This window comes from Oreochromis niloticus, linkage group LG6, assembly GCF_001858045.2.
Source record: "Oreochromis niloticus isolate F11D_XX linkage group LG6, O_niloticus_UMD_NMBU, whole genome shotgun sequence".
NCBI classification, from domain to species: domain Eukaryota; kingdom Metazoa; phylum Chordata; class Actinopteri; order Cichliformes; family Cichlidae; genus Oreochromis; species Oreochromis niloticus.
The window spans coordinates 10,580,686-10,602,953 of record NC_031971.2 but is presented as its reverse complement, the minus strand read 5'-3'; the positions used below and the strand labels follow the sequence as shown (position 1 = coordinate 10,602,953).

Below are 22,268 nucleotides of genomic sequence, written 5' to 3'. Positions count from 1 at the left end.
TAATAGCTTCAAAAATCAAACTGTCAAAGTGGGATTTGGATGAGTCTAATAACGATTTCTCGTGCTGAGAAAACACACAGCATCAGCAATCCGGTCTGACTGTAAACCAGTATGTATTTGCATGCAAAAAATGTGTAAGCACATGCACTTTGTGTGTGTGTGTGTTTGTTAGCTTGCCTCCCTTGTAAGAATTATAGGGTTCTGACAGCAATATCTAACCATTGTGTGAGGACACTCTTTACTTATGAGGTGTTTTGGATTTCAAACTAGAAGAAAAATGGGTTCAATGTAGGTTGGTTTTAAGCATAGCTTTGTTGGTTGAAGGTTTGAGGTAGAGTGGTGCCATCTCTCAGTGAGGGACAGTATGGAAAGACCATCTATGAGTGAAAAATGCTGCTCCTTTCATGTGTTTACAGTATGTACTATACTGTATAGGAGAGTGAGTGCATGCACTAGTGCACAAGTATGTATATATGCTTTACTGTAAGTCTGCAAATAGTCAAACTATGTGTTTTTGTAGGCAGTGGAGGATCCATAAGTGGATCTGGGCGTGCTGCCCAAACACAGGTCACTGAGGGGAAAAAAGGGGGTGGACCTGTTGGGAGGTTGGGGGCTCATGCGTGGTTATGAGCCTTACACATGTCTACTGGTGTGACCCTATTCTGCATGCGTGCCTGGATACATATGGTCCTGAGTGTGCGTGCCGTTACAGTACCTCCAAATAGCTGCGTGCGTGTGAGAGAGAGAAGTCAACGAGGTTGCTGTGGAATGTGAAACTTAGTGTGGTGAGGTAGCTGGCAAGCCGACAGGAGGACCTAAACACTGACTTCATTGTGGTTTAGCCTCTGCCTTATATTATGTCGGGGGATTGTGTCGGTGATTGTGGAAGAATTTGCGGCGACAGCAAGTTTAGAAGTTAAGGAGGTGTACATGTAGCTGGAAAGTTGCCGGTTTTAATCCAGCCGGTGAAAGTAAATTAAGAATGCTCTTGCTGCCAGCTATCATTAAGGAGTCATATGGTGAGACACACCATGGAGCTTTTGCAGTTGTGTCACAAAATGCACTTACAACCCACGTCTGGCGCCAGTTAGGAGTTCCACTGGAGGCAAACACTGACTAAATGCAGTTTAAATACCTTTGTCTTTGAAACGGATCCCTGCAAGCATTTCTGCACTGTGGGTGTAAGATTTTAAGTGAACTCTGCAAAGTAGAAATGTTTTCAAACTGTCTTTTTTGTAGGATGGGGAAATATTTTTATTTTACCATTGTCTTGTCTGTATGCTACGGTTGCAATTAAACGCAAGGGCTAGCAGTTAAGCCTGGTTCTGTCTTTTTTTTTTTAAGTAAACCTACAATTAACAAGATGTATATCATAGTTTTGAATGGGGAAACACCTGGCAACTTGATGCACTATGGAAAGAAGGCAAGCTGGTGGAGGCAGTGTGTTACTATAAGCAATGTTCTGCTGGTAAACCTTGGGTCCAACCATCCATGTAGATGTTATGTTGACACGTACCACCTACTTAAGCATTGCAGACCATGTACAGCCTTTCATGGAAATGGTATTTCCTGATGGCTGTGGCCTCTTTCAGCAGGATAATGCTGGAGCAAAGATAGTTCAGGAATGATTTTAGGAGCGCAACAATGAGTCTAAGGTTTTGACTTGATCTTCAAATTCCCCAGATCTCAATTAAATCAAGCATCTGTGGGATATGCTGGATGAACAAGACTGAGCCATGGAGGCCCCACCTTGCACTTTACAGGACTTAAAGTATATGTTGCTAACATCTTGGTGTCAGATACCACAGCACACCTTCAGAGGTCTAGTGGAGTCCATGACTCGGTGGGTCAGGGCTGTTTTTGGAGCAGAAGGGGACCAACGCAGTATTAGGCAGGTGGTCATAATGCTGTGACTGTTTAGTGTATATCTATGTTATAGTTATGTATGTATAACATAGAGTAGATATCTTGCCTTAAACCTCTGACTGGATTTTTGATGTCTGTAATGTCTGACTGGCAAATAAATGCCAAACGACCTGCTCCAGCTTCCACTGAATATAAAAGAAATCTGTCACTGCAGATAAACTATATAATACCAAATGCAATTCAACATTAGATGAGCTTTTTTGACATCCTGTAGACACCCCCACTGACAGGGAGTGAATAACAGCTTTGGAATTCTCAGGTGCAAAAATGTCAGTGTATTGCGTTGACTTTCCCGGCAGCTGTCAAGCATTTCACTGCGGGTTTGGTCCAAGAGTTTCCCCTCTTTGGGTTTCTGCTGGGATATTTTTTTTTCTTTGCAGCACATATCTGGGTCTTGAGTCATTTAGTCTAACAAGAACCCATGAGTTTAGTCACTGGCTGGGATAACTTTTGTCGCATGCTTCACCCAGAGTATCATACCATCAGAAGTGGAAAACTACTGAAAAGTCTAGTTTAGGCCCTCGAGTGTTCACCACAGAAATGCAGAGGATCAAAGTAACAGCCCCACATCATTATGAATTTCAGAACTTTTCCCCCGGGAACTGAGCTACAACTAAAATTGACAACGAAGGACTAAACCCTGCTATTTTCAAATTGCCTTATTACAGAATACATGGCCTAGAACAACTAGCATTTGTAGGTAGTATGTTAATTAACAAGTATTCACAATTAAGCAAAGTGTCATCTAGACTAACTATTACTATTGCTTCAGTTTGTGGGATTTTAAGTAGTTTTTTGCAACAGTTTCATGATTATCATTTTAGAATTTATTTGGGGTTATTGAGAATTATTCCTCATTGCATCTTGAAGTCTAAATGTGGTTGTTTTACTATCTTCTTGTGTTTGTGTTGAAAAAGAGGAGAGGAATATTATTATCCAAATTCTAAGTGGGGAATGATAGCTGATGATATACCAGCGGATATCCCATGAAGAAAGATGTGTAACTCTGTACTACTTGTGTGAATGTTGAATCTCGAGAGCCTAAGAAAGTGGATCAAGAAAACCTGAAGATTTTAGTCATACAGCTCACTTTATTGAGTGAATTAACTGAATAAATGGGATCTTTTAATTCCTCTGTAGCTGTAAGATGTGCCAAAATGTTTTTTTGTAGTTTAATAACCTGTTATAGATGTACATGAAGTCATCCGTTAGCACGGTGTTGTGAAAGTAATGTCTCACTGTGTGTAAATGAGATTGTTTTGATTTGTGGGTCACAGGTATTTCTTTTGACAGATGAGTCAGAGTCATTTCATAGTGTGGAGAGCTGCGGTTAACACCCACAACAGACTCAGTATCACTGAGTGTGAGACAGAGAGAAAAGGGAAAAGAAATGTACCTTTTACTGTACAGATTTATTCAAGGAGGTTATTAAAAAAAAACGAATTAGTAAGTGAGTCCTATGAATAAATTTGTTTTCATTGCTCTTTGAAATTGAAATAAAGACACTTTGTTTGTTAACTTGTTTGTCTGTTGCTAGGTGGGCAACAATAATCAGCGGCCATGTTGTCTGTGGATGAGCCACTGGACTTGAAGCTTCCCTCAGGTCGCACAGACGGTCCAGGCATACTGGGAAAGAGGAGTTACCCGTCCTCTATTTGTGCCCACATCAGCACCAAACGACTGCAGCTACAGTGCACAACTTTTCCATCGCCTCCCTCTTCCCCAGGTACGAGTTAACCTGGTAAACATCTAGCAGTTTTAGCATCACTGAAATAAATTCTCCATCATTTCTACTCTCTTAAATGCACACATGACATGACTTTGATATTGTCATGGCGCAGTGATTAAGTTTATCACTGGTAATGCAATAGCGTAATAGGTTGATTCTCTGTCCTCACTTTCCTGGTAACCTATTATTGCAAACCCAGTGAACAGTAGCTCATTTGTGTCCTCGAGAAGATTGTCCCCATTTTTGTCAGTGCAGCTCATAACAAGAGGAGTGTGACACTGATATGAAGTGACCTAAAAAATACAGCACCTCTGTGACATTCACAAACACAATGGACTTTGTATCTTCATTCTTGTGTTAGCTTTTGTGCTCAGCATTACTGCATTGTGTGCTTCCTTCTGTGTTCGACACAGAAACACTGCTGTTGCTATTGATTAAAGGACCCATGGGCAGAAAATAGAAACTGAGATTACAACAAATTCAGTAGTTTGATTTGCAAATATAGTCTCAGAAAGGTTTCTGGAGAGTTAGGCAGGTAGGACGGGCTGAGAGTAGAGGGTGCAGACAGAGGGCTGAACCTGGGACAGAGAGAAGAGATTTTGAGCTTCACACAAGGAAAAACTTAAGTCCCCTCACCATATAAAGAGGACCTAATTCATCATTCACAATGGATGGCGTGACTGAACTGAACCAATGAACGACGCCAGGGTCATCCCTTCCATGTTTATGGTAGATCTTGTTATTAAAAGTCACACGTCCATACCTAAGTGCCTTGTCTAACATTTGCACATACACTGAAGGACTCTGAAGACTCTGAAGGATGGATTGGGGGCAACTTGAGTTTCAGTATCCTGCCCAACGATGATTTCACATGCAGTCTGGGGTAGCCTGGGAATTGATCCACCACCCTTCAAACTGATAAACGGCTTGCTTTAACTACTGATGACAAACCAAGGGCCAGTAGCTATTTTGTGTCCAGTATGGATGAAGCACCATGCACTTACATTAATGAGTTCTGTGTGATTGTTTCAGATAGCTGCGATAATAACAAAATGAAATGGCCTGGGAGTCGCTTTGTGCAATTTTTTTATGCGATTTTCTTCTTGTTTTGAAAAGTGCCTCATAATTTATTTATTACTTTTTATTGTGATTGTTATAAAATCTAAGAAAAAGAAAGAACAAAATAAGTCAGAGGATTTTAGAAATGTTCTACATGCCTCAATGAAATTGAAAAGGTATAGATATATTTAAAATATTTTTAAAAATATTTAAAAAAAAAAAAGTGAGCCGGGGTGTTGCTAAGACTGTGGCATTACCTGCAAACAATAATGTGTTGGTAAAATTACAGGGACATTTTGTGAAATGAACCTCAGTAAAGCAAGAAATCAATGAATCATGATACTGTGATGGATGTAATAAGGATCCTGCTTTATCTCTAATCTCTAATCTAGATTCCCTGTCTTCCTCTCAAGAACGACCTGGGTCCTGCTTCACCCCTCCAGCCATGGACCTCAGCCTGTCCCCCTCCTTGCGCCATGCCTCTTCTCTCTCCCCATCCCCTTCCTCGCCATCCTCCCTCTCTCCATCCTCTCCCATGGAGTCCCCTCAGAACAGCAGCAGCCCTCAGCCACACCTCTTCTCTCGGGTGAGTCCATGTGTTTGCTGGAGTACAGTAATGCTACCACTCCTTTCGTTGATGCACTTCGCAATTAGTGTGCACACACGAAAGTTGTGCTTTGCTTGTTTCATCAGTTGAGATGGTAATGACTTCAATCTCTTTTGACGTTTCAGAGAGGATATGGGAATTAAAAAGATTTGAATTGAGTGGCTGGGTGCAGTATACTTAGCATGCAAAGCATCAGACCAAATCAATACCTTGTATTAAGATTGCATCTGGCCCATTTTTATAACAGCAATTTGTGAGCAGTGTATCAAGCTTGAAAAATGATTGTTGTCAAAAACTAGTCTAGTCTAGATGGCTCTTCCAAGGATTGTGTGGATAGCATTTTAGCTGGTGTAAAAATTAATAGGAGAAAAAAATTACATCTCATATTATAAATCACCGATTCCATGTTGCAGATTTGTATTGTCAAACCTCTGCTTCAAATTTTGTTGATCTTGATTTGAGATATAGAAAATCCTGCTCCTCACATACAAGGTCTTAAATAATCAGGCCCCATCTTATCTTAATGACCTTGTAGTACCATATCACCCCATTAGAGCACTTCGCTCTCGCTCTGCAGGCCTACTTGTTGTCCCTAGAGTATTTAAAAGTAGAATGGGAGGGAGAGCCTTCAGTTTTCAGGCCCCTCTTCTGTGGAACCAGCTTCCTGTTTGGATTTGGGAAACAGACGCTATCTCTACTTTTAAAATTAAGCTTAAAACTTTCCTTAGCATATAGTTAGGGCTGGATCAGGTGACCCTGAATCCTCCCTTAGATATGCTGCAATAGGTGTAGGCTGCTGGGGGATTTGCATGATGTATGCGAGTATTCTTCTTCACTTTCTCACTCACTATGTTAATAGACCTCTCTGCATTGAATCACACTTGTTATTAATCTCTGGCTCCCTTTCACAGCATGTCTTTTGTCCTGTGTTCCTTTGCTCACCCCAACCAGTCGCAGCAGATGGCCGCCCCTCCCTGACCCTGGTTCTGCTGAAGGTTTCTTCCTGTTAAAAGGGAGTTTTTCCTTCCCACTGTCCAAAACACTTGCTCATAGAGGGTCATGTGATTTTTTCAGATCTCAGATAAGCAGAAGTGAGGCCTAGGAAATGGTAACAATTTCCCTGTGTCAGCACACCAGTCAGATTAAAATGCACATGCCCCTGAATTTATGTCTTAAAAGTATCAAAAAGGATGAGTTATAAAAAAAGATCACCACCTGTGAAGCTGTTGTGAATGTGAATATAATTTTTTTCGTACAGAGATGTAGTTACAGTTGCATTTTGACATTTTAAAAGCGAGCGGAACCCAAGAGGACATTATTAGAACAGCGGTTTTTGGGACTACTGGCACCTGTACAGCTCACAAATGAATATTTTACAAGCTAACTGGCTGCTGGCTGTAGTGTTACCTTTACAGTACACATGTGAGTCACATCTGTCTCTCAGCATGAACATATATGAACATGTTTCTAAAAATGTCAAACATTTCCTTTAATGTTTGTCCAGCTTTTGAAATACCCAGGAATGTTACATTCCCCTAAGCTGATGGGGGTTTCATTACAAACACATGGCCGGTGTGTGCTGCACTCATTTTAAGGAGGATTCAAAGAATAAAAAAATATTCTGTTTTACAAGCACACACTCCAGGGAAAACCTTTCCGGGTACGTGTATGTATTCGTGTAATCACTTAATCTTGTGAACAGGCATGACCACAATCTTAGAATTCTCGAACCGGTGACCGATCGTGGCTGAATGCGCTCCATTTTTCTTCAGCAGGACTGAATTGAAAAGTGATCCAGGGAGTGAATCTAATTTGCCAGTGCAGCATCTGCACACAGCACACAGCCACGCAGTGATTCTGTCTAAATCAAATTTGAGCTGTGCTTTAATGGTGAAAACATCAAACACACAGCTCCTTTACTTACGGCACAAAACCTCCCTTCTTGGACCAAATTAATCATTTAGCAGAGAAAGTCCTCATTTTTACATTATCAAAGCATTTTTCATTGTCATCATTGGATTTGCTGAAGTGTATTCTAATTATAAATAATAATTATAATAAAATTAATATAAATATAATTATAAAAAAAAAAAATGCAGACCTTCAATCCCCAGTTAATAAACCTACATGTCATGGATGCAAAAGCTCTTAAATGACAATTTAACAACCACAGTTCAAAGTAAACACGACCAGAAGGAGTCCAGTCCACAGCAGGAATTATCCATGATTATTTCACGACCTTCCTCCATTTCCTCTGATAGTTGTATCTTTCTGTTAATCAAGGTCAAAGCTGCAGGCTTTAATATTAGGTCTGCTTCTTTCTTCATTGTTACCGGTGAAGTAAATTATTATTTTTTCTTTTCTTGTGAATAGCTAATGAACATCTTGCCTTTGTTGCCACAAAATTCTTTTGCTCTGACCTCTCTCTATCCTCCTCTGCATTAGGAATCACCTTTTCACCGAGGTGTGGAACCCGGTGCTTCACCACAGGGCTATCCATTTTATCTCCCAGTTAGAAGTCCACCAAGAAGCTACAGCTTTCCCTCTTCCATGTTCATCAGTCAGACTAGAGAGAAGCCGGTTTCTCCAGAACCCTCCGTGGATGCTCAGTTGGTCTGCCGTTGGATGAAGGTACGTGTAATTAAATATTATAGGTTAAGTTATAGTTATATATTAGTTATATGTTTATTGCATGCATTTTAACAGAAGCTTGATTCATATTATTTTGGCAGATAATATTATTAATCATGTGTCGCACTTCAAACCCTACACCTAATAGCAGGCACAAGCAATTTCTTCAATGAGGGTGAAAAAGAGCCTGCAAACATTACTCTGACCACTAAGTGGCGCTGCAAACACAATATATAAAGCTGAGAGTTACAGAAAATGAGGTCAGTGAGCATAAATGCTATCAGAGGTTACAATATAAAAAATGAGTGTGGTGTGCGGTGTGATCTAGCAATAACAAATTAACCAGTTTGGTGTGAAAAGTAACTATTTAGTTTTTCATCTGTTTATATAATTTTAAATAGATAAACTTTGTGTTTTTAAAAAAAATATATAGTTGGTTGTATTAAAAGGTCAGAATCAACCATTTCCTATATTATATTCTGGTATTTTAAGAACTAAATGATTAATAATTATGTTTGAGCATTATAAAAAATGAATGAAAAACAATGAAATACCTTGATTAGCTAAACTGTACAAAACTTAACTCGTATATCAGAACAACAGATGCTATGATTAATGGACATGCTCTTCAGTAGGTCACACTTAAAATTATTGCACGCGGTAACTACAGATGATCACGTCAGGCTAATAATAGCCAGAATCTCCCTTTTTGCTACCAGCAGCAGTGTTTCTCAGAGTGTTTTCACCTCATGAGCTTCTATGAGTGCGTTATTCTGGCATAATGTTCCCTGGAAATCCACACAATTGGATGATCTACATTTTATAGCTCTCTTACACTCCAAGCCACATTTACCCATTAATACTCACATTCATACCGCACACAGAGCCATCAAAGTCAGAACAACTTGCACACTTTAAGCTTGTGTCACACATTCACAGGTGTTGTGACTGTTGTGAATCCACAGGAAAAAAACTTTTAAAGATTTACAGTTACCGATTTATAACAGGATATTTTTATGATGGCTTTATCTGAGCTATGAAATGATCTTCTTATACTTACACATACTTATTACTTCATTTAAACTGCAGTTGACTCCGCTAAAGAGTCTATGTTGACCTCACTTTAAATTTCACATCTGCCTTTCCTTCAAGTAGACCCCAGAAAATGCAAAAGAGAACGAACTGCCTATTTAGTTAGAAATATACTCTCGTATAATATTATATAATAAGCTCAAGTTTATGTCCAGTTATTTACAAATCAATACCTATTATCCACAACCTACTCCTACATAATATTAATTTAATCAGAGAAAACATGTGTCATGCTGCCCTTATCTGATTTTTAGTGCACTATAAACTTTTTAAAAAATATGTTTAAAATAAACAAATTTATAGAAAATACTATTGCTGTGAAGAAGGACCACAAGTAGACACTGTTCGGGTTTATTTTCCCTTTTATTGCCATCACACACACTACTGACAGTCTCTTTGTCTTTTTTTCCTGGCTTGGCACCCACGTGTGCAGCTTCCAGCCACACTCTGACACACCTCCCCACTCTCTGCTCCGGCTTCACTAAAAATCACACAGGAAAAAAGAGAGAGCTCATTAATTATAACACCACACATGTGTCCCACCAACCTCCCTGGCACTGCCCCTTGAGCTCACTGCACCACCCCTTCCCGGCAGCTGAGCCAAGGACCACATCTCCGCCACAATCGCCTATTGGTTAGTTTTGTCTAGGATGATTCTGCTTTTTAATTTTATTTTTTTAATTTACATTGAATTTACAGATCTAAAATCCATATCCTGGGACAATCCTGAAAATGCTAGAAACAGAGATTTATTTTCTCTTTAATCCTTTGAATCAGAATCAGAATGCTTTATTAATCCCTAAGAAAATTGTGTGGGTTACAGTTGCTCCAAGACAGTAACAGTAAAAGACTAAATGATTTAAATAATACAACATGTTACAGAGTTTACAAATTTAGGAAATAGCACTAACTGTATTGAGCTGTGGAATTGTAGATACTTTGACAAAAGTTGCTTTTAATGGTATACTTTACTGGTATACTGTTCAAACATTTTCAATAAAAAAAAACAAAAAACAGTGACATAAAAAGAAAAAGACATCAAGTGTTTGTGTGAAATTTTCCTAAAAAGGTCACAATCAGGTTCCTTATCAGCCATCAGCTTCATTCCCTCTTCTGTCCTCCAGTGCCACCTGCTGTTCGATACGCTGCAGGACCTGGTGGATCACATCAACGACTTCCATGTCAAGCCTGAAAAGGATTCTGGATACTGCTGCCAATGGGAAGGCTGTGCTCGAAATGGGAGGGGCTTCAATGCCAGGTATTCTGTAGCTTCATTCCATTGTCGTGAGGGTGACACAAAGCATATTTCTCATAAAAATTATACTGGTCTCTAGGCAACAGGTGTGAAAAGCAATGTCATTTCCTAGGTAATGCCTTAAGACAGTGGTCCCCAACCTCCGGTTCATGGACTGGTACCGGTCCGTGAGTCGTTTGGTACCGGGCTGCGAGAGTTGAGGCTTGGGTGTGAAATTTATGGTTTTCAGGGTTTTTATCGGTTTTTAGCATTATTTTTATTTTTATCGTAACTCTGTTTCCCTGGGTCTTTTCCCGCGTGTTATGAATAAATCTTCTTTTTTTGGTACCGGTACTGGTTTTATTTTGTTGTATTTATCCGCAACACCTTAAAGGCCGGTCCGTGAAAATATTGTTGGACATAAACCGGTCCGTGGTGCAAAAAAGGTTGGGCACTGCTGCATTAAGAAACAAAGAAACAAAAACATGCCAGCAATAGTAGCTTTGAATCCAGTGTGACAAGTCATGATCTTTTCAATATAATGTAAGCATCATATGTCAGGCTTCCAAGACAGACACATTTGAATATCAGCAGCCACATCCTAGGTAAAAATACTGAAAACAATAAAAACGGCACATCTTGATTAAAAATGTGTGTTTGATTTGTTATGATTTCTAGGTATAAAATGCTGATTCATATCCGCACACACACCAATGAGAAGCCACACCATTGTCCCACCTGCAACAAGAGCTTCTCACGTCTGGAGAACCTGAAGATACACACTCGCTCGCACACAGGTGAGTTTAGCCCATTCAAAACCAACAATGACTTGAACCAGTCATTCTCAAACTGTGGTATGCGTACCACTGGTGGTATGTGGGCTCCCTCTAGTGGTACATGGAAAGTCTCCAAAAATATTTTAAGATTAAATAATATACCATGTTCTGACTGAGTGATTTCTGAAAAATTAAAACGTACAACTCTGCTATCACTTCCGACATAAATGAAGACAGAAAACTAAACAGAAGTGATGTTTGTAGAGTTACTGAAGTTGGGCTAGCTGGTATGTAATGATGTGCTATGTGGTGGCTAGCTACACAGCTATAGTTAGCATAATATATACACAGTGAAACTGGAGGATGAATGCTAACTTTTTTCCACTTGATAAAAGTTAACGCAAGGGTTCCCGACGGTTAGGGACAAATGCAATTGTATGGCAGGATGCTGTAAATGGACCAAACTTCAGTCAGGAGAATAACTGCAATATGAGGTTAGTCATTAATATACTGCTGCATGGGCTGGGCTGTAGTTACAGCGTAAGTTTCTAAAAACTCAATTTTAAAATGAACAGTGGTAATAAAAACCGAGAGAGGCCGACAGTGATCACTGACTGTTTTAATGAGCTTGTTCAGATTAAACAGAACAAGATAGAAAGCATTAAAACATGTTAAAAACACAACAGCCTTAATAAACGCAGAGTAGTTTGGTCCCAGAAGCAGGGTTCATATGTCATCACTTAAAGACCGGATATCCCACCTACGGTGAATGTTTAATGCAGTACAGTTGTTATTATTATCACTTGTCACATCCTGTTTATGACAGTTAAAATAAATAACATTCATATAAGAAATAAAATTGTGTCATGTGAACTGTATGTGGTGTTAAATAGGCCTATACTACTGTACTTTAATGTCGGTCATAAGGGTGGTACTTTAAGAGCCATATATTTAATGAGGTGGTAGTCACTGTGAAAAGTTTGAGAACCACTGCAAACTAAGCTTTTAGCTTCACTTCACTTTTAGCTTTTTTTTCTGGTCTCTTCCACCACAGGCTGAAAATGTCTGTAACTGAGTTAGCTATTTGCTGCCGAGCATAGAAAGCTTTATGGATTTTGGAAACTGTCTTTCACATTCTTAGACATCACGTTATAAAACCACTTCTTTCAACTATCAGCCATCTTTCCAGAGACCTTTCAAGTACGTGCTTTGAAATTACATCAACTGTTTCAATAGATTTCCGAAATTTGTTAAATTTTAGCCACAATATCCAACCACAAAACAAGTGCATTTTCCTTGTAGCTCAGACCTGTTTTACCTGTTGTAGTTTTAGCCAGTGCCAGAAAAAACGTTTTCTTGTAATAACCTTCTTATTAGGAAATATAAGTGGTTGCTGACTGCTTTCCTTCAGTTCTTTTTTTTTTTTAGTAGAGGTGAGCTCTCAAACTCAAGGCGATTATACATGGCTCCAATACTGTTGGTGTGCCATGATCTCCAACCACTGTTTTGTAACTGCAGTATAAGGGACAGAGTTGTCTGTCCAGCCAAAAGCCCAAGTCTGATTTTTAATTAAATAGAGGTCAGTTCAAGACTGTGACCAATTCACATGGGAAACAAAATTTGTTCCCATTTAAAAATATTGTGAAAAACCAAGATGTCTGTGCAGGTTTTCATCATCCAGGTCATAGTAGTCTTAAGACCTTGACTGATGGTATCATAACCTACCACCTTTAGTGGTAGGTTATGATAACCTTAGTGATGGTCATTCAAAATACAATTTCATTGTTCATGCACGATATGGGCAGCAATTGCTGTTCTATTCTAATCTATGTAGATGGACTCTTTAAACCCTTCCATAATTTCCTTGGGGATTAATAAAGTATTGTTAGTCTGATTCTCTTCAAACCATTTAAAACTCCTAAACAGGAACTATAATGCACACACACTTGGCCTCAAGTGACCTCAGTAGTTCACATGAAGGGTGTGGCAAGGTCTCATAGTGGATTCACCCTTAAATGACCCACAACTTTTTTCACACCTTGGCTCATGTGGTCACTCACATGATCAGCAGTGGTTCAGCTCCTATCAGGATCAACTCCAAAGGGGACAACCCCCACCGCGGTTTAAATACCTGGGATTTGCCACCTTGTATTTTTAGAACTGAAAAAGTCTCTTTAAACTTATTGTTACATTCTTTTTTAAGACTGAAGAATGACCCCGCCCCCCAAAAGATCTATCTGAACAATAGTGCATGCTTTTTACTACTCACAGGTTGTCAAAGTGATCATTCAGACGGTCGTACAAAGTTTCACATTATTACGTTAATGTAATGTTGATGTTGTTGTCCATTGTTCTGTTTGGTTTATTTTCATCCCATTGATCTAACAGTAAGCATCTGTTTAATTTTTCATACATCACGATCTTCATCAGCAATCAGCGTTTGTAAGAGAACTGTTCAAAATGTTCATGTTGCTGAAAACATGAGAAGTGGCTCTCTTCAACAAACATCCTACTGCTACCTGTATTGGCTGGGTACATACTTGCAAAAGAGATTGCAAATTTACACTATTTAGCTTGCTTAAATAAAAGCTACAACACACACAAACACACACACCTCCACCTCTCAAAATACTACTCTAATAATGTAAAGAAGGAGCAAATTAAACCTTTTGAGAAAAAAAGGAAAAAGAAAAAAGTCCCAGTGAGGCTCTTACAAAAGGTGGCATCATGGGATTTGACCATTAAAAATAAAGTATTTTATATCTTTTGTTCTTAAGCAGTATTTTATTTTGTTCTTTTCAAAAGTGTCACACCAGAATAACACTTTCTTCTTTGTTCCTTCCCTGTAAAACAATGACACACAATGACTCTTAAGAGAAACAAAACTGACAACATCATTCTCTGGCATTGTTTCCAAATCAAATCATTTCTGTTCCCTCCATTTCTCCTTTCCTTTGTCCTTCTGTCTCGGACTCATATTTATTTGTTTCTCTTTTCTTCCAGGGGAAAAGCCCTACATCTGCCCCTATGAAGGCTGCAGCAAGCGCTACTCCAACTCTAGTGACCGCTTCAAGCACACTCGCACCCACTATGTGGACAAGCCCTACTACTGCAAGATGGCAGGCTGCCTGAAGCGCTACACAGACCCCAGCTCCCTACGCAAGCACATCAAGGCTCATGGGCACTTTGTTGCCCAGGAGCCTGGGAGTTCAAGCAGATCAGGGACAGGGCTGAGCCTTCCTACCCACCAGAGTGCCACTGAACAGCCCTCTGTAGGAGGGGCTCCTGTCATCATCCCTGGGGCTGCTGCAGCCCTTCTTGGGGGCCTTGGGACCTCCTTGCCACTCTCTGCTTTTTGCCATGCCAGAGCTCTAGGCCACCACGGGGCACCGCTCTTTTCCATGGGTGGAGGAAGAGGAAGCATGGGATCGCTCAGCCTTTCAGACTCCCCACTGTTGCGCTTTGGACTTTCAGCTGCGTCTATGTTTGGGTTGGGGGCTTTGGGAGGTCTGGGGCAGGTGGCAAGAAGGGAGCCAGAGGACGGGGAGGAATCAGAGGAAGGAGAGGACGGGGAAGTGCTGAACCTCTCTGCAGGGGTTGGGGCGAGACGAAGTGACACTTTGTCCTGGGTGGTGGTTCCATCAAGGGCGCTACTCCTCAAACCAGCTGTTGTTAGTTAAGATGAACTGTCAGCAACTCAGAGAACCAGAGAGTTTGACTTTGTGTTTTTCCAGCCTGCCATCATCATTATCACCGTGTCTAATACTAACATTTTATCAGAAATCATTGGCATCTCACAGGGATACGTGCAAGATGTCCTTTGGTATTGGCGCTAAAGTGTAGTAGTGTAATAGTTTTAAAAAGGTACATAACATGTGAGACTTGCTCTGGATACCTTGGTGCCACATTAAGATACACTGAAGTGTCTTTATGTTTGAAAATCATGGAAAGTCCTTCAGTGTATGCCTCCATCACTTCCCTTTGTTCATATATATTGTTGCTCTTTAAAACAGGACCTTTACTTCGTCATTTGTGTTGTATTAAGGGTTTAAACCAAAGGTTTAGATCTCTGTAAAGCCAGTGGCTCCTGACAAAACACTAGTATTTAATGCCCTGGGATGAAAACGTATTGGTTTTACTAACATAATGCAGTGCATATGACTGTGGAAAGCTTTTGGGGGTGTATAAGGTTATAAAAATCACTTCCACATTCAGAGCCATGCAAAAGTTCAGCCATTCCAACCAATAATAACTAAAGACAGACTTGAGTACAGGGGTCTTGTAATGAGCAAAACTCCAGCAGGGCCTTTTTGTACTGTATTACAGTTAGTTTTTACAGCATACATGGTTTAGCTGTCTTAACTTTGAAAAGGTCAGTTCACCGATATTGCAAAGAAAAGAAAAAAAGGTCAGATCCTTAATCGTAGCATGCAGATCCACTTTGTATTTTCTGACATTGACCTGAGATACCTACTATCTCTACAGCTCTAGTTGTTATCTGGGTAATGTTAAATAATCACTGTAAAAAGTTTCTCCTGTTGAAATACTTTGTCATTAGACTCCTAAGGATAGCAATGTTGTTTGGATAATTTCCTCAACTACTACAGCTGGCTTGATAAAAAGTCCAAGGCATTTTGAGTTTGTTTGCTTTAACTGGTCTCTGGTTTTAAAAACCCAGATGATGAGTAAGAGAAGCAAAGGTCAAAAAGTACGTCCATATAGTAGTGAGTCATACGGTAATGACAAGGGAAACATTGTGGTTGCCCGGCCATCAAGTATACCCACCTTCATAGTCTGTTTTACTCTAAATCAAACTGCAGTTTACCAAGTTAATATCATGGTGAGACTTGAAACTGAGGCCTGAGATCATAAACCCACTAGGAAATGTTTACTCCAAAGAGAAACAAAACCACATCGCTGGTAAATAAGGGAATATATGTAATCTGGGTGAACTGAGCCTTCATAAACCCATCTTTTTATTTTCATCTACATCTTGATTTACAGAAGTATTTTTCAGCAGGCAAAATCATGGATTAAATTTACCAAACCTGCTAAGGAAAAACAGCTGGCACCTTGACATTGTGTAGTTTTTAAGCTCGACAACCCCCACAGAGAACTTCCACTGACTCATATTGTTTCCTCAACAATAAAGCTGTGAGGAAACAAGGATGTGGGGAGCAATAGGAAGTACAGTCCACACACAAACAGACACAATTGTGTAATATTTAAACAGACAATGTAGAACTACCTTGTTACATGTGATTTTATTTGAGCAAAGCTGTTTACACAATATTTATGCATATGAAAAGGTAATTATATGTTTTTGGAAAAGATTTTGCACAGCAGTTTCCTTATAGATTGTACTTAAGTCAGTTTGAAATCTAAAGCTTTAACTCAGTCTGATCATGTAAAGGTTTCTATGGTTTCAGTTTGGTACACCAGTTGCTATGTGCAATATGTCCTCCTGGTATATCCCCTCACCTGCTTAATTTCCAAGCCAAAAGCAAACAGAATAATTGTCTTGCCTCCAACCCCCCAAAATATTGATTTAAAAATGCAAAATCACAAGAGGTCTCACGCTACACAGGACAATGTCAACAATTATCTCACTAATTTGCACATAAGTGCTCAGTGTTGCTCTCATCTCCACTGCTGTTTATTTTAGCTAACAGTAAAACCTTGACTCAGACTTAGAACACAATGATGTGTGACAGAATTTATTCAACACAAAGTTATATGGTTGACCATGTGATTTTTTATAATCACAAGAAGAACGAACAAAGAAAAAAACAAAAAACAAACATATTGACACAAGTGAAGGTCAGAGATCCTTTACTCGCAGATCATATTAGCTTAGTGTTTGTTGTACTAATCGCTCCAAGACAATGGTCTAAACAGGATCAGCCCTGCCTGAAGGAATCCTTCTTATGGGTAGACAAAGGTGTGTATACAGCAATAATGACTACACATTTGCTTTGAACAAACATTGAGACGTGGCTTAAGAAGGAACAGGAAAAAAATGAGTTAAAGAAGTCTGTCCAGCAGTCAAGGGGAAGTGTTTGACGATGGCCACACATGGCCAGTATCTGTGTTGATCTTGTATTCCTGTTTGCACATCCTGATCAGTATTTCAAAGGTGCCCCAGTAAGTGCCTTGTGTTTCAGCTAAAATATATCACTCAGTATATGGAACATATGTACTCAGATGTAAAGTGCATATATATGCTTTTTTTTAAAAATTACATTTTAGGAAACGTTAAACTTTTTAAAGGCTTGACAACAGATGTGATTTGTACATCAGGGCGACTGCAACACCTTTTAAACACTCCAACAGTGTTTATGACTATGGCAATGACTCAGTGTCAATAAATGCATTAAAGGAGAGAGTGTGACACCATTGTGTATTTTTTGTGTTGTGATGTTTTTTGTTTTGTTACTTTAGAAGTTGGAATAGAAGAACACATGCCCACATAGCAAAATTGTTATGACCCCGATCTGGCCCACACAATGTGCTTACACATGGCCCACATACCGCAAAGAATGACGACCCTTTGGCGGCCCAGATCTGGTTTGCCAGAGGTGACCCACACATAGGCCAGCACAAGGCCAGTTGCAGACGCACTGCTAGCGCGCCTAGCAGCTCTTCGTTAGAAAGCACCCGGGCTTGGCTTACAGTGAGGCGGCTGACACTCGTTTCACCACCCGATCGCTCGCCAAGAGTCTGTGTCTCAGCTGAACTTATTTTTCGTTTATATGGGCCGATGATTCATTTATTCATTTTAGTAACGGTATAAACAGTGAAAGGTGGTTGTCCAGATGCTGGTCGATGTGGGAAAAATAACTGAGTTGTTTGGTGGTGGCTAACGCGGAGCTCCAACAAAGGGCAGCTAGCCACCGGTGTTTGACAGAAAGGACATGCGGAGAAAGAGACATGCGAGGCGGCAGCCGATCGACCGGTGGTGGCTAACGCGGAGCTCAAACAGAGTAGAAGCGATTGCCGGTCGGAGCGTCAGGTTAACTGAATGTCAGGTAAGAACTTATGAACTGCACTCTATTTGGGTCAGATATAAACCGAGTTTAGGTGTAGTTTATTTTCGTTGTGCTGACTTTTTAAAATCAGTTACAATAACTCGTACTGTGTGCTAGCTAGCACGACGGAGTTTCTATACAGCTGGGTGTGCGCTAAGTTACTGATGTTGGACTTTATGACAGCCTCCCCTGTCATTCTCTCGCCTGTTGAAACTTCAATCATGAAACTGATCAATGATCGGCTTTTCTCTCTTGTTTGTTTATCGCGCTAAACAACAGCAGCACGTTTAAGCTTGATCAGCTGTTGTTAGAATTCATTTGATTTTAATTTCTAGTATCAGCTGATGTTTGCTGGAGCCACAGCTGAAAAAAGGGCTGGTCCAAACCAGGAGATGTCCTTATTGAATCATCAGAGCTGAACTGGTGATGGAGAAACAGCTTTACCCTTTAGGTGACATGAATGAGTTGAAGGGAAGTTATGAACTGTTTCTGAGAGACAAAAAAAACACCAAGCTCCTTTTTTGTGTAGCTGACAGCTGGTAACTGTGCAGGGGCGGATCTAGCAAAGCTTTTGCCAGGGGGCCAGGTAGGGCATTAACAGGGAAAGGGGGACACAAAGATATACTTTTCTTTCTTACTCTCATATAAAATATTTAGCTTTTATTAAATAGTTATCTGAATCTTACATCCAAAGTTTGTATAATAATACACAAGATCGGCTGTAGACCATTGTTAATCTTTCAGAACACTGTGTAAAAATAACAAAAAACAAAAAGTGAATGCAAAAGTGCATAAATATTTATTTTACGTGTTTGATGTGTGTGGCGGGGCGTGGTCTGCAGTGCCGCTGCAGGGGAGGTGGACCCACGGGTGTAAAGTCTGTGCTCTCTCGGCTGTTTTTTGGGTGTGTGTTGGGCTGTGAGTTGAAAAGCTACAGCTGGCTGTGTGGGTACACCAACCATGTGTCAAAAGTGGTCCATAACGTAATGCTTCAAAGCGTATTCATGCAAACATTGTCGGGTCTGCCGTGGTACAATGGGACTTCTGCTCATGAACCTGTGTGCATAGCGTCTGCAAATCGGGGCTGTACGAAGTCACCTCATCTTTACCCAAAACTGTAAGCTGTCATCTGTGAGGCGCGAGTGGTGTTTGTTTTTACCATAGTTCATGGTGGAGAATGGCTGCTCTGCTGAGTTTTGCTCTCTGTAGCCGTATGAATGGCAAACTACACTGATTAGCAGCGGCATAGGCACACTTAAAATTTCTTCCGAAATTTTCGCTTTCTAGTCTATTTATAAAATTACTTGCGGGCCAATTAAAAATGGACCACGGGCCAACTGCGGCCCGCGGGCCGGAGTTTGGACACCCCTGCCATACACTTAGACAAATGCTGGTTTATCCCAAAGACAATACTCCCATATACAAACTTAACAATGTAGTATATACTGTGCAGTGCAGCGAGGAATGCTCAGACCACTACAGTGGAGAAACAAAAAAAACCCACTTCAGAAATACATGGTAAAATACTGTCAGGAGATTTCCTGTATTGCAACTCAGGTCAGAATAAAAACGCTCAGACAGGTTTAACGTGTACACGGGTGAGACTCAGGGAGACTCGCGCCCTGGAACAGTTGTCAGGTTTTATTTATACCCCAAGCATATTCGTGTAGCATGTACAGGAAGAGATAAAATAGAACTGTGCTGCATGCAGGCTTCCTGTTGAACAGAGCGTAACTTCTCTATTTAAGCTGAACACTGAAAGAGCAAACACATCTAGATAATGAAATGTACTTTTAAGCATAACATAATAAAAATCCTAAAATCCTAAAAAATCTCTTAACATTCCCTCCTGTTGTACATATGTATATGTACATAGCAACCACTAACAGTGTATCAGCCTACGGCCACTTGTAAACATTATTAGCCAAGACATCATAAAATAGTGGGTTTCGTGAGTATGTTATATCCAAGTGTCTATCTCATTATCACCTTCTTCATTCTGTGACAGGGTGATGCAAGCATGAATTGAAGCAGTTACCATTTTTGATACCATGTTCTTCAAACATGGTATGACACATGAAGTGAAAAGACACAATAACAGTATTATAACACCAACAAAAACAAGTCCTTTAATCAGCAGGGACTTCCAAGAGCCGCCTAAAAGCCACGTAAGCCAGTCTTCTGTGTTTGTGGCATAGTCTCATTGTTGTGCATCCCGAAGTTGTCTGAGTGTTTTCAGAGCATCAGTCATGTGTTGTTAAAGAGGACACTGTAGGAATGTTTAGCTTATTTTAGAGTTTAGACATGTAGGAATGTTTAGTTTGTTTTAGAGTTTAGAAATGTGTTAAGATAGAATGTAGAATTATGGTAGAGACACTGACACTGCCCTGGATATAAATAAAGGCCTGACTGTGTCATGAACTTAGGAGTAGATCTTAGGAGACCCCCAGTTGAACTGTGAAAGTAAGACAAAGAGGAGTTAATGCTGAGTGGAAATTCCCCAGAAGATACCTGTGTGGGGGTCTCAACATTTAACTTGGTAACTGTGGTCTGGAGGGGAGATGGTATTTATGGCCCCTAGGAAGAGACACATACCCACAGTGTTTTAACTGATACACTCACACATCCACATGCACACTCACTCACGTGCACGCACATACCAGGTATGCACACACAGTCACTCACGAGCACTCACATAGACACGCGGGTACGCGCACACACAGGCACTCATGTGCTCGTGTACATAGACACAGACACAGAGTTTGCAGCACATTGTGGGGGATTTATGATGGGGTCGCTCCTATAAAGCTGGGTGGAACTAACAAAGGGGTGAAGATTGTTTCAGAGGGACACCGGCCTCGTCTTCCCTTCTAGAAGTGCATGCTTAAATGAAGATGAATAAAGATGAATAAAGATTTTGTAAAAATGACTACTGAGTTCCGGTGCCGTTTTCTGGATCCCTCGACGAATCAAAGAACCGGGGCGAAACTGATTTCGTAACAGTTTTGGTGCCGAAACCCTGGGATTTGCTCGAGGCCCAGAGAGGAAGAATTGGCAGAGCTGAGATCGTGAAAACGAGGCGAACAGAGAGCCGGCTCAATCATTTATAAGGTAAGCACCACCTGTTTACCACCACCTTTATGTTCGAAGTGTGCATATTGAATAAAGTCTAAATTATCTGTTCGCCAAGTTGAGCGTATCTCAGTGTAATTTCACTCAGTATGTTAAAGAAACGGTGTGTGATCCGTCTTAGTTATTAGGAACAAAGTGGCGGTGTTGTGATCCGTCCTCCGTGCGTTAAAGCAGGAAACGTGTGTTACTATTAGTTAGAAAGCGGGGCTGAAAGGCCTCGTCACCGGTGAGGGCCATGTGTGTCACGGGTTTGGTTACCCCACCTAGTCTCGGACGCGGGGCTAGGACCTGTGAGGGCAGGAGATCCAGGGTGGTGACCTGGGGATTGGTGACTCCTCAAATAACTAAGTCGGGGAGAGGTCCCTGTCACAGTCTGAAGTATGCATAAAACCAGGATCGGTTGCTTTCGCCGGTTAGATTCCGAGCTGAGTTGAACCAGTGCCTGATGCAGAAGGAGGGCTGTGTAGTGTGTTTGAAAGCGCAGTTCTGTGTCTCGTCTGAAGTACGGGTGTCAATTAAAGTAACAAAAAGAATTTGGGTCTAAAAGTGTGTGTTTGTGGTGTGTAGAAATCGCGGCAGGAGGCCGTGTCGCGAATTGTTGCAAACTGTGAAGTCAATTGGGGGGTTTAATTTGGTTTTAATTTTTATGGGGAAGAGAAACTGCGGTATCCAGTCCGTGGCGCAGTTTGAATAATTCGTGAGGCAAATGTGGCACGATCTGAAGATCATGAGCCTAACTGTCCTAGTTAGCTTGAGGCGTACAAGAGTGGACGGCACCCGCTCTTTGTGCTGATCAGGGCGTTGTCCTGTATCAGCAGAGAAGGTGTCTCGCAGAAAGTTTGAATGGGACTGCAAGAAGCATGAGGTGTGTGTGAGCCAGCCTCGAGGGGCGGGTTCACAGGTGGAACAAAGGAGGAGTAAAATGTGTGTGTGTGTGTGAGTGAGAGAGAAAGAAAGGTGGGGGCGAGTGACCAGCCTGTGTGTGTGTGTGTGAATTCCTTGATGACAAAAGAGGGAGAAAAAGTAGATTTGTTGATTTTCTGTGAAATAATGA

The 22,268-nt window shown here is 40.7% G+C and overlaps 1 protein-coding gene across 3 annotated transcripts in view; it reads left to right on the top strand.

Annotated features, from left to right (window-relative positions):
• Positions 1–17,445, top strand: part of LOC100692841 (zinc finger protein GLIS2) — a 32,763-nt gene extending 15,318 nt beyond the window's left edge. For 2 of the 3 annotated variants that reach the window (XM_013265195.3, XM_019360612.2), the window contains exons 2-7: positions 3,464–3,652; positions 5,107–5,300; positions 7,767–7,952; positions 10,169–10,302; positions 10,957–11,075; positions 14,058–17,445. In XM_013265195.3, coding sequence (XP_013120649.1) covers positions 3,487–3,652; positions 5,107–5,300; positions 7,767–7,952; positions 10,169–10,302; positions 10,957–11,075; positions 14,058–14,734 — 1,476 coding nt within the window. In that variant the 5' untranslated portion in view covers positions 3,464–3,486 and the 3' untranslated portion in view covers positions 14,735–17,445. The remainder of the gene's footprint in view (positions 1–3,463; positions 3,653–5,106; positions 5,301–7,766; positions 7,953–10,168; positions 10,303–10,956; positions 11,076–14,057) is intronic. The other variant, XM_005461658.4, reaches the window with a different exon arrangement.
• Positions 17,446–22,268: the final 4,823 nt, after the last annotated feature.